The 17,790-nt window shown below is 36.7% G+C and overlaps 1 protein-coding gene across 4 annotated transcripts in view; it reads right to left on the bottom strand.

Moving 5' to 3' along the window:
* LOC123547132 (leucine-rich repeat serine/threonine-protein kinase 1-like) overlaps positions 1–17,790 on the bottom strand; it is a 110,736-nt gene that overhangs the window by 23,483 nt on the left and 69,463 nt on the right. For 2 of the 4 annotated variants that reach the window (XM_053549668.1, XM_053549669.1), the window contains exons 31-34: positions 17,010–17,138; positions 15,628–15,828; positions 14,662–14,832; positions 13,818–13,862 (exon numbers count right to left, since the gene is read on the bottom strand). In XM_053549668.1, the coding sequence (XP_053405643.1) occupies positions 13,818–13,862; positions 14,662–14,832; positions 15,628–15,828; positions 17,010–17,138 (546 nt within the window). The remainder of the gene's footprint in view (positions 1–13,817; positions 13,863–14,661; positions 14,833–15,627; positions 15,829–17,009; positions 17,139–17,790) is intronic. The other 2 variants (XM_053549670.1, XM_053549671.1) reach the window with 2 other exon arrangements.

Raw genomic sequence — 17,790 nt, 5'->3', positions numbered from 1 at the left:
ACGAAGGTCACAGGCAAAATGTAAGAGCAAAATCGTCAACAACAGGAATATCACATAGGACGAGAGGAGAGAAACAAAAGGCCGGCCAGGAACGAGGTGCGGAATCAGATACCTCCACATGACCTTGGACCCACGAGGACCGGTAATTGTGCAAACGATATCGAGAAGGAAGAAACAGACAGTTACAAGATAATGCTGGTGGGTGTATTAATAATATTATTGATTTTTTAAGTATTTTGCATGGTTACGGGTATTTCACAAGACTATGTCATGGTTAGAGGTAAAATTTCAAGGAGGGTGTGGCGGTGTTGTAAGTGTATAGGTCATCTATACTAGGCTCGTCTGTATGGTCAGCATGTCTAATATTGAACAAAAAGTTACAGTCTGTAGGAAGATGCGCAAATTAAATCATACCTTCTGTTAGTCTTACCAGTGTCTTATTGGCGGCACATCTGCTTTCCTCCCTTGAACAGATTTTCAGAGACGAAATATCAATTTGGCATTATTGCCGGTCAAAGGGGGCATTTAGTTATCAAAACGTTTTTTGTAAGAAAGACATTTTAGACTGTCTACCGACGGTCAGGCTGAAAACACTCGGGCAGAATTATTCTATATGCAGTGGTCGTAAGCGTTCATTATTTATGCGGCGACATATCTAACCAATCAGTGATAAAGTTCAGAAAATGCTTTGTTACATGTACAAGTTTTAGCATGGCGTGTTGCTCGGTGGGCAGTTTCAGTTGCGTCGGGTGATATCGCCCGCATCCTGGTCTTAAAACATAACAGACTTGTGGTGGCGATGTGTGCAGGTTAATGACGCAGCGGAAACGGTTCGGGCGAGTACACGTCACTGCATGTGCAATTACTTCATTAATATTCAAATTTTCCATAAAAAAGCACATACTTCGCTCCACATTCGGGAGTGTCCTGCAGTCAGTATAACTTTTCAGTGAAGTATAAAAAACCCACATCCCGGGATAATTTGCAAGTAGAACATTTCAGAGACATTTTAGGGGTCAAGATTGGGGTCGCGCCCGGAGATGAAGTTCAAATGAAATTTCGTCTCAGAGCTCAAAAAAAAAAAGAAATATCGATATAGTTAACTTAGCAAAATTCACCGGTCAAAGTAGACTATATCGACCCAAAATAACAGCTGTTAAATTTCAAAAATAGGTCAAGATCTAGGTCAAGGGACTTGTCATCAAAAAACGCAAAACGCATACCGTCTAGTACTTTTAATAGTCTTCTCTGCTAACACAAACACTGGACTGACACAGAAAGTTTTTATTTTGATACAACACTTCCTTTTGAGGAATGGATAACATTGCAAAATTTGCTAGGATTTAAAGATACGCCACAAAATACCTGTATTCTTTTGTATTTCCACGACGGTAGTTTTACATGATTTGCATGAAAAGATTGAATATACAAGTATTTAGTAACAAGTTGACGGTGACATAGATTGGGCCCAAAAAACAAGGCGTTTATGACTTAATACTATATTTAATCAATGTAAACAATATGTACAGAAATTAGTGTATTAAGTTAAAATTTCGAACACATTTGTTTTCTTCAATGTAAAGTAGTCATTCTATGCTATGCTCTTAAAACTATGATGATAAGAGATTGATTGAATAAGTTTTTGCATACGAAGCTGTAAAACTCATTTATTTAAGGAAGGGCCTTGATTATCCATCATGGCTGTATATTACTTGTAATTTAAGAATGATTTTCATGAAGTTTCCGTGGTTAAAAAGAAAAGGTTACTAGGTCGTGGTGGGCATTTAAGAATTTTGTGTTGAAATCAAACATGAAATCAGGCAAACAGCAGAACTATCTAGACGATTTTACTGGAGGTGGTTTTGCGGCTTTAAATGTATTTAAGGATTTGATAGCATTTGGCAAACGAAAAAACAAAGCAATAATGATTGAAATTTTGGGGTTCAGAGCCTGTTTTGTAGACCTACAGATGGTGATCCGAATTCTGACCACTACACTTTAGAAATGTAAATTAAAAAAAAAAAAAAAAACAAACAAAAAAACGATTGTTTCACAGAATAATTTTTATTCAGGACTGCAGATGTATGTGGATTGTTTCGTCTTGCTTCATCCGGCTCATTCTGTTGATTTAGCAAGCCTATCACCACATAAGGGTTGAGATTTATTTAGATTTAACAATACTAGGATTCTTGCGATATTACAGTCGGTATACCGTTTTTTTTTTGTTTTTTTTTTAGGACTATTTTTGGATTACCAATCAGGGAAAACAGTTGTTTTTTCTGCAAATGCTTGGGGTGAAGGTTTGGATTAAAGGTCATTGGTGTCACGCAAACTGTTGCCTGACACGTGGCATAAATGTGGCTAACTTCCGATAGAATTGTTCTAGAACTATTATATTTTCCCCATTTATCTGGGGTACCGACTTGTCGAATAAAGAAATCAAATTCAGTGGCGATTATGTTTGGGTGCCTTCATATAAATATTTTATTCAAAACCAATCACGTGCCTGGTCGTTTTAATGGCATTTGAAATGGCCTGCTTCGCCTTCAAATTGAAAAGTTCAAGACATTCTTTATTTAGAACAAAGAAGTATAAATACACATTTTATTTCATTGGTCGGAAATCTCTACCGATTCTCTGATAATGTGTAGCACTGCTTTTAAAAGCATTTGAAATATTTCGACAATTATAACCGGTAAAAGTATAGCCTATACTTAGTGAATACGTCATCATGTTTATTCATGACGTATGGTTTAGTGTAAGGGTTCTCATCAAAGGTTATCATACCTTACGAGCATTTTTTTCATTAGTTTTTATATGAGAGTGTTTTTAAAGTAATCTATTACAGGGTTGTCATACGGAATCAAATTCATTTTTGCGGCGGTAGACATAACCTGTTTTATTGCAGATTTATTATAACTACGAATAAAGGTGTTTACAGTTGTTTTCATATTACCCTTTATTTTGGCAGGCCACCTATTCAGATTAATTAAGTGTACTGGTAGATTCAAGCGTCGGTGGGATCCGGTATTTAGAGAAGAGGCTGACCTGTCTTTTACGGACAGTATTTGGTTATACGTTTAATAAATTCTAAGACAAATCAGAAAGGGATTTTATTTTGTTGAAAATACAAAACGAAACCAGTGTAGCTTGCCCATAAATTTCCATTAATTTAACGCGATTCTATGAAATATTAAGATACTATTTTCTTATGGGCAATATCCCCGAGTCAAACATTCAAAAGACCAAATAGTTCAAGCAGTTTTCTGAGAAAATGTTCATCGCTAGCGACGCTTTACATGCTAGAGGTTTAAATTTATGACAATTATTTCACAATTTTGGACACAAATTCAAATAAAACTTGTGTGTGCCAAAAGTTGAAACAATTCTTCATTGATTTAGGAAAAACTATTAAACAATATCCGAAATTACGAATTTTTGGTGATTTGAAACTATGTATGTACTTTTACCATGTATACACGCAAATATAAAAAAATAATTTTTCATGACTACTTACTGTGATTCAGAAGTTCTGACGTCACAAATAACCTAACATCGAATTATTTTGTTAAGATCTAGTTTGCCAAGATTTTTAACGGTTAACCAAATCACACTATAATGTGTTATGCCACAGCAACTTTTTTCCCGGTAAAATGTTGTTCAGATTTATGCTATTAGGGATAAGTGCATCATACGCTTAATTAGTTTTTCCTGTACGTACTGATCATTCGTATTAGAAATATTACAGTATCTTTCGGTAACACCGCGTGATATTTTCGACTCCAGCGGTTGGCTTGCCGTGTGGATTGAATGTTTCCTATATTTTATGCGTTCGCTATAATTTCTTTCGCGCGGATTCATTGCATTTTACTTGAGATTTGCCGCGGTCACAGAGATGCTTTAATAGAAAATTGTAAATGTCTAATATTTCTTTGTGTTGATTTTTTGGGGGATAAATTTTGCAAAATTTATTGTGGCGGAAAAAATCAATAAATCGAGAGGAGACGGGACGCATGGTGTTTGTTTTAAACAGCTTTCTAGCACTGAGTGTTTGGTAGCAGCTCTTGACTTGCTTCGTGGCATCGTTTTGGTGCGGAGCCGTGGTGAGCTGAGGTCTGCTGTCATACATTCGGGTGTGGTCCGTGTGCTGGGTGCCGTCTGCGGTTTTTAGGGGTCATCGCATCGCGTGTTGTCTCATGCTTGCGCCGGTCTCCTCTCGCTTGAAGATAGAGCGGCCAAAACATGCCAACTTAACTTTTCAATGTTTTTCTCAGATCTATTGATGCATTTACCTTAGCAGATGTAGAATATATTAATTTAAAATCAAGTATTTTAAGTCATTTGTTCGTCATAATGTGTTATATGATCTTAAAAACATTTAACAGTATAACAATGAGATAAATAAAAGACAAAGAATGGTACATGTTCTTATTTTATGTCGAGTAATATGGAATAATATAAATTATTTCCTTAAAATAATTTCATTTATTCCTCGAGACTTAAAATGTTTGTTAGTTGCTAAGGATTCGGGATTAATCGGCCTTTATTATTCAGTTGAACTGGTTCTCGTTTTATTAATACAGTACTGATGTGCATGTTCAGCGAGCCGAGAACACAGCCAGTTGTTCGATATAAAAGCAAAAAGCCCGTGCAGATTTCTCACATTGCGTCTGAAAGGGGGAATAGACCGTTATTATACACTGACAGAATCTACAGTTCTTCTACATGTCGTTCAGTAAAGATAAACTTACCCTCCCGCCACACCCTAAGGTTTCTAATGCAGTAGTTTTTTTATGGTTAACTTAGTTTTTTTGGTGAAAGACCTGACATTCTGGAGAAATTTGTGTCAGATTTGCTGCGTTTTGTATTATACTTTCAGGGTACAGATTTCTATATGGCGTTTATTGAAGATTTTCAGTGAGCTGTTAGTGCAACGTACACTGTGAAGTCTCCGATATCCCAGTTATAATCATACTCAAGAAGTTACGAATGAATGTTCTGTGATAGTAGCCAAGTCGAAGGAACTTCAAAGTACCGTAGATAGATAATTCCTGGAAATTAACTTTTGGATAGTTCCCGATTTATGGAATTCAGGTGTATTGTGTTGATAAATAACAGCATTAGTTAGAATCTTTTTAACTGGAGCTGTCTGCTTTTTTAGGATATCGGAAATTAAATTAATGTTTAAGACATTTTCTGTAAAAGAATATATAGGAAAGAAATTACATGAACTTGTGTATTACTTTAGCTTAGGTATTTTCATTTATATCTTAGCTTCTAGATAAAAGATAAGGCTCACTGGCAGTTATTTATGTGTTTTGTAATTTTTATGAATCGGTAATTATACCGTAAATGTTAGGACTGTCGCTCAAATAATGTTGAATTGAGGGGATCAGGCGAGATATCGAGTTAATTAGATTGCTAAACAATAACCGGTTGGGTGTTTGTTTTGTGGCGATTTTTACGGTAGACGCCGAACTAGAGATATATCTATGCGTTTGGTGTGATGAATTTTATTCGGAACAGTTCAGTGTAATTTGCGTTGTCGTCTGTCAGTTATGGACACGGTCCGCTCAGTTTGGTGAAGCTATGTTTGCCTTTATCGGGCCTATCACAAGGGCATTATTGTCTTAAACAGTGCACCAAGGTTTTTCATTGCAAAAGATGCACCTTGCTATTTAAGGTTGGTTGACCTGAAGTTGCTTCGGGTCACTAGGATTTCGTCCTTATAGTACTGGCGAGTCCTAGATTGCATTGCGTTGCGTTGCGTTGCTTGCTTGTGAAGTGGTTGTAGTGCACCACTATAGGTTCTGGTGATGCCTAGGTTGCTTTGCTTTTTTGCGTAGTGAAGCTTCTATAGTGAATAATTACAGTATTGGCGAAACCTAGGTTGTGTCTGTAATGTATCACTATGGTACTGGTGAGGCCCAAGTTGCATTCCGTTGTCCGTAGTGCTTCACTATAGTGTTGGTAATGCCTATGTTGCGTTGTTTCTTACGATATGAAGTGTCTGTAATGCATCACAATGGTACTGGTGAGGCCCTGGTTGCATTCCGTTGTCTGTAATGCTTCACTATAATGTTGTGTGGTGCCTATGTTGCGTTGCTTCTTGCAAGGTGAAGTGTGTCTGGGGTGCATCAGTTGGTGTTTTGTGTGGTAGGCCCGGTCAGTCCGTATTTTAGTTTTACTAGCTGAAGAATTGGGCTGTCTCATGAATATTTAACGCGTGCCGTTTTCGTGGACAATAATGCCAATATTGTCGTTCTTGTTTTAGCACAGACATATATCAGACAGCTTTCTAGCACTGAGTGTTTGGTAGCAGCTCTTGACTTGCTTCGTGGCATCGTTTTGGTGCGGAGCCGTGGTGAGCTGAGGTCTGCTGTCATACATTCGGGTGTGGTCCGTGTGCTGGGTGCCGTCTGCGGTTTTTAGGGGTCATCGCATCGCGTGTTGTCTCATGCTTGCGCCTGGTCTCCTCTCGCTTGAAGATAGAGCGGCCAAAACATGCCAACTTAACTTTTCAATGTTTTTCTCAGATCTATTGATGCATTTACCTTAGCAGATGTAGAATATATTAATTTAGAAATCAAGTATTTTAAGTCATTTGTTCGTCATAATGTGTTATATGATCTTAAAACATTTAACAGTATAACAATGAGATAAATAAAAGACAAAGAATGGTACATGTTCTTATTTTATGTCGAGTAATATGGAATAAAGGAAATGATATAGACTTTTCATAAAATTGAGACGATAATTTTGATATGCACTTGTTGATAAATGAAAATTAAAAGTCCTAGTTGCTTCTTAATATGTGCCATTTACAAATTACATATTGAAACGTCTATCATAGATAACGTTTTTAATACGTTTTTTTCTAAATGTCACAAGTATGTTATTATTACGCATCACCATTTACTCTGTAAATGATCCCGATGACAACTGGTAAAACAAAATTCTATTTTCTACTTATGTTGGTCAATGTTCGGGTCGCTCGAAACTATGGATAACTCGAGCATTTTGCTCATCCCCTTGCGACCTCGAGCGAGCGGTGTTTCACTGTATGTTCTAAAATCTAAAGCCAAATTAAGTTTGTTTATTCTATTAACTGGTGTTTCACTTAAATTAGAGTATTTACACAATGTTATATTGCTAGCAACATTCTAAATGGAAAACAAGACATTAGGACTTGATATCTGAATAAAAAAAATGAATATATATAATGTCAAACCATGCTGACAAGTATAACATAAATGGGAGAGATCAGAAAATAATATACCTGTAAACTGAAGAATTTATAGTATTTTTAGGCAATCTAATGAAAAGTATAAATTTCATATCATAGAAATGAAATCCATCATGGATCAAAGACTGGATTAAATGATTTACAAATTAATGACAATACATAATATCCCCAGACAGTGCATACAGGGAAGGTCTACTTCAGGTAGCAGATACATAATGACAATCAGTAATATCCATTCACTTAAATTTTCTCTGTGTGATTTTACATTTTTCTCCATTTTGTCATAAAACAGATGGTCATATGAGCAACTTTCACAGCAAAAGTACGCAGAAATAACACTGAAGAACATGAAATCGCATGAATGTTGCTGATTGTCATAACAGGGCCAATGCCTTAAAGCTGAAAATCATCTTGATGAGGTAACCGACCAATGATAGTTTTCTTGAAGTCCTTCCTGCTGTATTAAAGATATGGAGTGGAATGAATTTATTTTAGCTGAAACCTAAAAATGTGACCTTGATCTTGGCTTTAGGTGATGTGTGTATCTTATCATAACAAAGAATATTAACAAGTAGATATATGAAAATCAATGAAATGGTTTTATAGATACACTTCTGCACAGAAATACTGTGAACTCATTCATTTTCACTGGCATAAGCGCTAGTGATTCCTGTTTAATTTGCCACTCCTATTCTGTTGTTCATTTCGCATGAACATAGAAAAAAATAGTTTCATTTCTTATATTTACATTATATTTCCTTTCCATCTGTAAACACAATATTATAAATTGCACATATTTTGTGGCATTTAACACTTAAATCAGCTTCTCGGCTATTCTGTTCACAGACGTTACAACTGCAATGTCATCTAAGAAACGTTCTCCTTGACTATATGCGGACGTCGTCAAAACAGCGGTCGGTTATCACTAAGCAGCGATGATGTAACTTTCACGCTTTCCTTTTGTTGTTTATACAAAACTAGAGTTGTCACAGGAGTGACGAATTATACCCCCACAATATGGCCTTGTCACAGAACTACCGTAGATACCCATGTATAATGCGCAGTTTTTTGACCCCCGGGACCACCCCCGAATCGTGGGTGCGCATAATATACAGGTATAGACAATTTTCCTACTTCAAAACAAGTTTGTTACCGATGTTCGCCATTTTGGTAAAGGGAAACTACTCCCCGCGCTTACTGTCTCCGCTAAAATCTAAGATTGCCGTTACGTTCTGTAAAAGATCGAATTGTTTATTTTTATTTGAAACAAAATTAATTTCATATAAATTTAAAAGTATTTTGACGAAAGAAATGTTTATAAATCACAAAAATTATGATACTAATTAAAGATCGAGAATTATCTTTAACCGAGATCAAAACTGTGAACAACATAATTGACACGAGGTGACACGTTAATTGCCGGTAATTACTGGCTTTATGATCGTGACAAAAAGACTATCACACCTTTTGTTATCAGTTTGAATTGAGAAGCTCATGTCATTTTGAAAGATACCATTCCGAAATATTGAATCAGCTGCTATTCATTTATTCAAAATAGTGAATTGAAAAAGGTAAAACAACAAATATAACAATAATTTACTGGTTTTATTTTCGAGAAAACAAAAATCGATAGTACCGTGAGACTGATGCTGCTCTCCGCCGCGGAGATAAAATTTATTACCGGTGTCGATGTAAACTCTACTTTCGTTTTCCATCCACCTCAAAAATTGACCAAATTTTTTTTTTTTTTTTTTTTTTCCCCCAGGATTTTGGACTAAGATCGGGGGTGCGCATTATACACGGGTGCGCATTATACATGGGTATCTACGGTAAGCCAATGTCAATGCCGAACTTGCTTGACCTTTGACCTACTGACCTCAAAATCAATAGAGGTTATCTGCTGGTCATGGGCAATCTCCTTATGAAGTTTCATGATCCTTGGCCCAAGCGTTCTCAAGTTATAGTCCGGAAAAGGTTTAAATGACCTTCGACCCTCAAAATCAATACAAGTCATCTGCTCGACATGACCAACCTCCCTATTAAGTTTCATGATCCTAGTCCCAAGAGTTCTGAAGTTATTGTCCGAAAACTATTTAAATGTTTCAGGTCACTGTCACCTTGACCTGTGACCTACTGACCTTAAAATCGTTAGGGTCATCTGATGGTGATAACCAACCTCCTAACAACTTTCATGATCCTAGGCCCAAGCATTCTCAAGTTATCATCCAGAAACCGTTTAAGTGTTTTGTGTTATTGTGACCTTGACCTTTGACCTACTAACCTCAAAGTCGAACTTGACCTGTATTTTATCATGTTACACTTGTGTACAAAAATTTATTATCCTAGGCCCAAGCGCTCTCAAGTTATCATCCGGAAACCATTTAACTGTTCAGGGTCACTGTGACCTTGACCTTTGACCTATTGACCCAAAAGTCGAACTTGACTTGTATTTTCTGATGTTACACCTGTGTAATAAAAATTATTTAAATCTGTCAGCCTTTCAGTAGTTATCATCCGGAAACCATGAAAACCAACGGACCAACCGACTTCCAAGCTCACTCATATATACCCCCCCACCAAACTTTGTTTTGTGGGGGTATAATTAACGTCATAATTTTCAATGGAAAAGAATAGGGCAAATGTAAATATTATTACATGCAATATTAACATGTACTGTTCTTGTATGTCAACGATGACAGAAACATAAAGAACAAGAGCTGTCCGTAAGACAGCCAAGCTCGACTATTCGAAATATTGTCACAGAAGCAGGAAATTATTACCCAAAATGTTAAATATCAAAAGAGTTTTAAGTTCGAAAGGGGACATAATTTGACCAAAATACATATCAGAGTTATGGGACTTGATGCTATCAACTAGTTTTATAACCCCGAAGAAACATATTAGGTTTCAATTCAATATCTGCATTAGTTTTGGAGATAGTAACTTGCATGTAAACTTTAAACCAGAATTTTCTAAGTCCAAAAGGGGGCATAATTTGTTCAAAATACATTTAAGAGTTATGGACTTGACCTAGTGAGGCTGGTATTTGACCTAGAAAAGGAATAAATAAGATTCAAAGCTATATGCCTTTTGGTAAAGCTGTAGTACTTGCAAGCAAACTTTAACCGAATTTTCTAAGTCCAAAAGGGGCATAATTTGCCCAAAATACAAGTCGAGTTATGGGACTTGATTCTATCAACTAGTTTTATAACCCCGAAGACACATTGTGAAGTTTCAATTTAATACCTATATTAGTTTTGGGATAGTAACTTGCATGTAAAACTTTAACCAGGATTTTCTAAGTCCAAAAGGGGGCATTATTTGCCCAAAATACATGTCACAGTTATGGGACTTGACCCAGTGAGGTAGGTAATTGATCTAGAAAAAGAAAAAATAAGTTTCAAATCTATATGCCTTTTAGTAATAGCTGTATGTACTTGCACGCAAAACTTTAACCAGAATTTTCTAAGTCCGAAAGGGGGCATAATTTGGCCAAAATGAAGGTCATAGTTATGGGACTTGGTGCTATAAACTACTTTTATAACCCCGAAGACACATGTAAAGTTTCAATTCAATATCTGCATTAGTTTTGGAGATAGTAACTTGCATGTAAAACTTTAACCTGGATTTTCTAAGTCCAAAAGGGGGCATTATTTGCCCAAAATACATGTCAGAGTTATGGGACTTGACCCAGTGAGGTAGGTAATTGATCTAGAAAAAGAAAAAATAAGTTTCAAATCTATATGCCTTTTAGTAATAGCTGTAATATACTTGCACGCAAAACTTTAACCAGAATTTTCTAAGTCCAAAAGGGGCATAATTTGGCCAAAATGAAGGTCAGAGTTATGGGACTTGGTGCTATCAACTAGTTTTATAACCCCGAAGACACATGTGAAGTTTCAATTCAATATCTGCATTAGTTTTGGAGATAGTAACTTGCATGTAAAACTTTAACCAAAATTTTCTAAGTCCAAAAGGGGGCATAATTTGCTCAAAATACATGTTAGAGTTATGGAACTTGACCCAGTGAGGTTGGTAATTGATCTAGAAAAAGAATAAATAAGTTTCAAAGCTATATGCCTTTAAATGATAGCTGTATGTACTTGCATGCAAAAACTTAACCAAGGTGTGACGCCGACGCCAGGGTGATTAGAATAGCTAGACTATTCTTCGAATAGTCGAGCTAAAAACAAGCAAATTCAGTAAATTGGTATCCAGTACAGACAGGGTAAAAAACAAGCGGGCCAAGATGGCCCTATATGGCTCACCAGAGCTTATCTGGCCTACTGACCTAGTTTATGACTCCACATAAAGATTATCAAGACAAACATTCTGACCAAGTTTCATATAAATTGAGTTATAACTGTTGCCTTTAGAGTGTTCACAAATGTTTCATTTGATTTGACCATGTGACCTAGTTTTTGACCCCAAATGACCCAGATTAAAACTGAACCAAGACTTTATCAAGACAAACATTCTGACCAAGTTTCATAAAGATTGAGTCACAACTGTAGCCTCTAGAATGTTCACAAGCTTTTCCTTTGATCTGGCCTACTGACCTAGTTTTTGATCCCACATGACCCAGATTCAAACTTGACCTAGAGATCATCGAGACAAACATTCAGACCAAATTTCATTAAGATTGAGTCAAAACTGTGGTCTCTTGAGTGTTCACAAGCATTTCCTTTGATCTGGCCTACTGACCTAGTTTTTGATCGTATATGACCCAGTTTCGAAACTGACATAGAAATCATCAAGATAAACATTCTGGCCAAGTTTCATAAAGATTGGGTCACAACTGTGGGCTCTAAGTGTTCACAAGCTTTTTGTTTGATTATTCCAGGTGACCTAGTTTTTGACCCCATATGACCCAGATTCGAACATGACCTATAGATTATTAAGACAAACACTCTGATTAATTCTCATGAGTTTCAAACTTAAATTGTGGTCTCCAGAGAGTTGACAAGATTTTCCTTTGATCTAGTGACCTAGTTTTTGACCCCACATGACCCAGTTTCAAACTTGACCTAGAAATAATCAAGACAAACATTCTTACCAAGTTTCATAAAGATTAAGTCAAAATTGTGGCCTCTAAAGTGTTCCAAGCTTTTCCGAGTGACCTAGTTTTTGACCCCACATGACCTAGATTCAATCTTGATCTAGAAATCATGAAGACAATCATTCTAAATATTGGGTTTCAACTGTTTTCCTTTGATCTGGCCTAAAGACCTATTTTTTGACCCACCATGACCCAGTTTCGAACTTGGCCTAGAGATCATCAAGACAAACATTCTGACCAAGTACTCTGGTAAGAGTGTTGGTCTACGGATCGCAGGGTCACGAGTTCAATCCTTGGTCGGGGCGTATGTTCTCTGTGACTATTTGATAAACGACATTGTGTCTGAAATCGTTAGTCCTCCACCTCTGTTTCATGTGGGGAAGTTGGCAGTTACCAGAACAGGTTTGTACTGGTACAGAATCCAGGAACACTGGTAAGGTTAACCACCCACCGTTACATGACTGAAATACTGTTGAAAAACGGCGTTAAACCAATAACAAACAAACAAACAAGTTCCATAAAGATTGAGTCAAAATTGTGGCCTCTAAAGTGGGTGTGTGTGTGTGTGTTCGGGTTTAACGTCTTTTTCAACAATTTTTCAGTCATATAAACAATGGTGTCTACTTGTAGCAGTGAGCACAATGCCCAACTTTATAGTGCTGCCTCACTGGAATATCATGCCGTAGACACGTCGCATGATACCTCACCCAGTCACATTATACTGACACCAGGCTGACCAGTCCTAGCACTATCCTCTTAATGCTGAGCGCCAAGCGAGGAAGCTACTAGTACCATTTTTTATGTCTTTGGTATAACGCGGCCGGGGATCGAACCCACAACCTCCCGCGCTAGAAGTGGACGCTCTACCCCTAGGCTACTAAGGGGGTTGGCCTCTAAAGCGTTCACAAGCTTTTCCTTCGATTTGACCATGTGACCTAGTTTTTGACCTCACATGACCCAGACTTGACCTAGAAATCATCAAGACAATCATTCTTGCCAAGTTTCATAAATATTTGGTCACAACTGTGGCCTCTAGAGTGTTCACAAGCTTTTCCTTTGATCTGGCCTACTGACATAGTTTTTAATCCCACATGACCCAGTTTTGAACTTGACCTAGAGATCATCAAGACTAACATTCTGACCAAGTTTCATAAAGATTGGGTCATAAATGTGGCCTCTAGAGTGTTCACAAGGCAAATGTTGACAGACGACTGATAACGCAGGCTGACGGACGCCAATGACCGGTCACAATAGCTCACCTTGAGCACTTTGTGCTCGAAGTGAACTAAAAATTTCACACTTGAAGAAGAAGCATTCTCTGCCTACATTAGCACTTAAATGCAAATGAATTTCAGTCATTTTTAAAGCTATATCTTCCATGCCAGAAAGCGAACATATCAAACTGATCAAGATGCACATGAAACTGACAAGACTCTGAATGACTTCATGATTAAACAAGTGGCAGGTTCAAGTATAAATTACAATTTACATTCCACAGCATTACACACTTACAACTGTGCGGTTCAGTTTATGAAATCCTCTGCCATATATCATCTGCTGTGTGCAAACAATGATATGTTATGTTTTTCTGTGTTGTACATCAAAATTATCCTATTTGCAAGTATAAACTCTTAAAATTCATGTTAATCTATTGTCTAAGACACGCAACTGTGTCAACACTGAAGCTTTTTTCTTGTAATTAAGCCACTGGCAAGAATGTGAGATACTGACAATTAAGCTACTGGCAAGAATGCAAGATACTGACAATAAAGCTACTGGCAAAAATGTAAGATACTGACAATTAAGCTACTGGCAAGAATGTGAGATACCGACAGTAAAGCCATTGGCAAAAATGTAAGATGCTGACAATTAAGCTACTGGCAAGAATGTGAGATACCGACAGTAAAGCCATTGGCAAAAATGTAAGATACTGGCAATTAAGCTACTGGCAAGAATGCAAGATACCAACAATTAAACTACTGGCAATAATGTGAGATACTGACAATTAAGCTACTGGCACGAATATGAGATACTGACAATAAAGCTAATGGCAAAAATGTAAGATACTGACAATAAAGCTCATGGCAAGAATGTGAAATACTGACAAGCTGACAAGAATGTAAGATACTGAAAATTAACCTTATGGCAAAAATGTAAGATACTGACAATTAAGCTAATGGCAAAAATGTAAGGTACTGACAAGTAAACAACTGGCAAGAATGCTAGATTATTAGCTTCTGATAAGGAAGTACTTGTAAGCTACTGACAAAAAATTAAGTTACTGACCCGAATGTCAGCCACTCATAAGTAATTTAGCAAAGTTTAATCTGAGCAAAAATTACAGAAACATGCCTACCTGATTTCCAGTCCAGATATGCCTACCAACTTGGGCCATACATATAACCTGTGGTCCATCATACTTCTGTCCGGCCACTCTGAATGTGGCCCAGTCTGGGTCCAATATAGAGAAATTTCTCTCTGATTTATAACCATCCCATATACATAGTAATGATCGATTGTCTAATTCCTAAAATGTAACAGGTTGTTAAAATGTAACAGGTGTTAATTATTCGCATCCAAACAACTGCCCATGTTTTATTAATTGATAAAATTAGTGGAACATATCTAACATTTCGATTCTAACAACACAAATAACTCCCATTTTACAGTACTACATTTTCAGCATAATATGTCATTCGTGTCATATGCTGTTACAATTTACCCCCATGGTTAGAAAGTGTTGCATAGCCAACAAAACGTCTAGATAATTGTTTCTTTTTATCAGAATTTTGAGAAGTATTTATAATCTAGATCTAATAATCTAACAGCTCGCAAGCTATTTATGAACAGAATCATCAAATTTGACCAAGTGTTAAGAGCTAAACATTTGTGTGATGTCACATCATTATGACGTCACCCTTTATGTCATACTTTTATGATGTCACTGGGGAATCATAACTGAGCTAATTTGATCATAGAGATCAAAACCTGTTTCACAGCCTTGTACATAAGTCAGTATGACTTTTTATTATAAAAATGTTTTTAAAATGTTGTTTACAACCAATTTGCCCTGGTATAATTTGTATGTGATGTAGAAGTAGAATCGCTTATTTTACAATCGTAGGGGGTGAAATGTATCAGCCAATCAGATTTTATAGAAGACTCATAAATATTATATAGGCTGTTTGCCTATATCTTTATATAAGAATAACAACGGACGGACACTGAGGTATAACATAAAATGTCCCTTCGGGCATACAATTATGAATATATAAACCTTTGTAAACCCTTTTCAGAGATAAACAAACTTTGCAAAACTTACATAAGTCCCAAGTACACAGTTTGTACTCAGTTTTTGATTGTTAGGTATATCAACCACCCATGTTTGTGCAAGATACTGCAAGTTTTGCATGGAACTTTTTGACACAATGTTTGAAGCGGCAGGCCGTGACTGAGCCATACTTTGCCAGCAATCTTTCATAGTCTTTTCAAGCCAGGGAAACCGTGTCAGTACATTGAAATCCTGAAAAATTGTAAATGGTTAATTATGATCTAGCTTCACCCATGTTCCGCAATGATCACTTACTATTAAATATAACTCTGTAACTCTGGATTACATGTTTATTTTCAAAATTAAATTGCACCCTAGGATGCTTATCTAATGACATAATGACTTAGTTTATATCACAGCTACCACAATGTTTGTTATAAATATAACAGATTATTAATTTCTTGTTACTGCAGTATCACTGGTATTTTGTAGCTGAGTGAATCCATGAAATTTAATTCCAACAAACAGCTAAAATTCCTATTCATTTTATTTCCAAAGTTGCAATCTGCAAATTATATGATAAAAACCAAAAGGTATTTTGCCCACAAAATCAAATGATTTCACATTTTATCTTCGTTTGTTTGTCTGTTTTGGGTTTAACATCGTTTTTCAACAGTATTTCAGATATGAAATGCCGAGTAGTAAACCTAACCAGTGTTCCTGGATTCTGTACCAGTACCAGCAAGTAGCTGCCAACGTCCCATCACGAATCAGGGGTGAATTTATCTTATTTTGTTGGATTTAACGTCGCACCGACACATGATAGGTCATATGGCGACTTTCCAGCTTTAATGGTGGAGGAAGACCCCAGGTGCCCCTCTGTGCATGATTTCATCACAAGCGGGCACCTGGGTAGAACCACCGACCTTCCGTAAGCCAGCTGGATGGCTTCCTCACATGAAGAATTCAACGCCCTGAGTGAGGCTCGAACCCACATCGATGAGGGGCAAGTGATTTGAAGTCAGCGACCGTAACCACTCGGCCACGGAGGCCCCTAATCAGCAGTGGAGGATGATTGATTTCAGACACAATGTCTTCTATCAAATCATCACGTAAAACATACACCTTGCTCAGGGATGGAACTTGCGACTCCACCATCAGCAGATCTGCACTCTCCCTACTGAGCTAAGTGGGTGGGCTTTCATATTTTATCTATTTGTGTTTAAAACCATTTTGTCCTTAATGCTAAAAATATTTTGAATGTGTATCATTTTTTGCAAGTATCAAATAAAACTAAACCAATATGAATACTACATCATCTACAGTACTTCTTTCCAACAAAAAGACTTTCCTACTGAAAAGAACAACAACCTCTGCACAACAAACAAATTTCATGTGGTGTCTCTCTACAGAGGTTGTATTCTATAACTTACTTTTAAATTCGGCCTTCTCCCATGAATTTTCATGGCTTTTGTAATCTGTGCCAGGTTGTCACACTCAGCGAAAGGTCTCCTGCCAGTCAGTATCTCATAAATCACCATAGCAAAGGCAAAAATGTCAACCTGCAAGAAATAATATACTGTACAATCAATAACCTTAAGCCTGTTAAATTTCTAAAATGGGCTGGTCTATCATTCAATTTGGGCAGTACCATTTATAATTCAAATGGGTGTTCACTGAAAATTTACTGACAGAACAGTGAACAGTGCAGATAATGATCAGCCTACATGGACGTACAGGCTGATCATGATCAGCATTGGTCGCAAAGGCAGAATCACTTGCCACCAGCAGGCTAAAGGTGACTAATTTTCGCGGATTGGTCAATCAATGAAATTAAATGACAACAAACAAGTAAACATTCAATTCATTTTACATGCAAAACTTGAAATCCATGAATTCAATTCCCCACAAAACAGTCGTTTTCACTAAAACTATAAAATTTTGTGCTTATAAATTGAACCTATTCCATAGTAAAGGAGATCTACTAGCTCAAAGAAAACTGGTATGAAATATACCGGTTGTGATCATACACTTTGAATACATGAATTTCATACCCAAATGAAATCTACATAATAACAACCCATTTCTTAATTGGTAAAAGTTCATCCTTTCATGTTTATGGTTAAGGTTGCTACTAGCAAAATACCTGTAGTCAAACAGTCATGGAATACAAATACCAAATAATGAAATCATCACACCTATCAAAGCTGAATT

This window comes from Mercenaria mercenaria, chromosome 8 (genome assembly GCF_021730395.1).
Source record: "Mercenaria mercenaria strain notata chromosome 8, MADL_Memer_1, whole genome shotgun sequence".
Classification (NCBI taxonomy): domain Eukaryota; kingdom Metazoa; phylum Mollusca; class Bivalvia; order Venerida; family Veneridae; genus Mercenaria; species Mercenaria mercenaria.
Note: the sequence above shows the minus strand (reverse complement) of the source record. Positions and strands in the feature narration are given on the sequence as shown.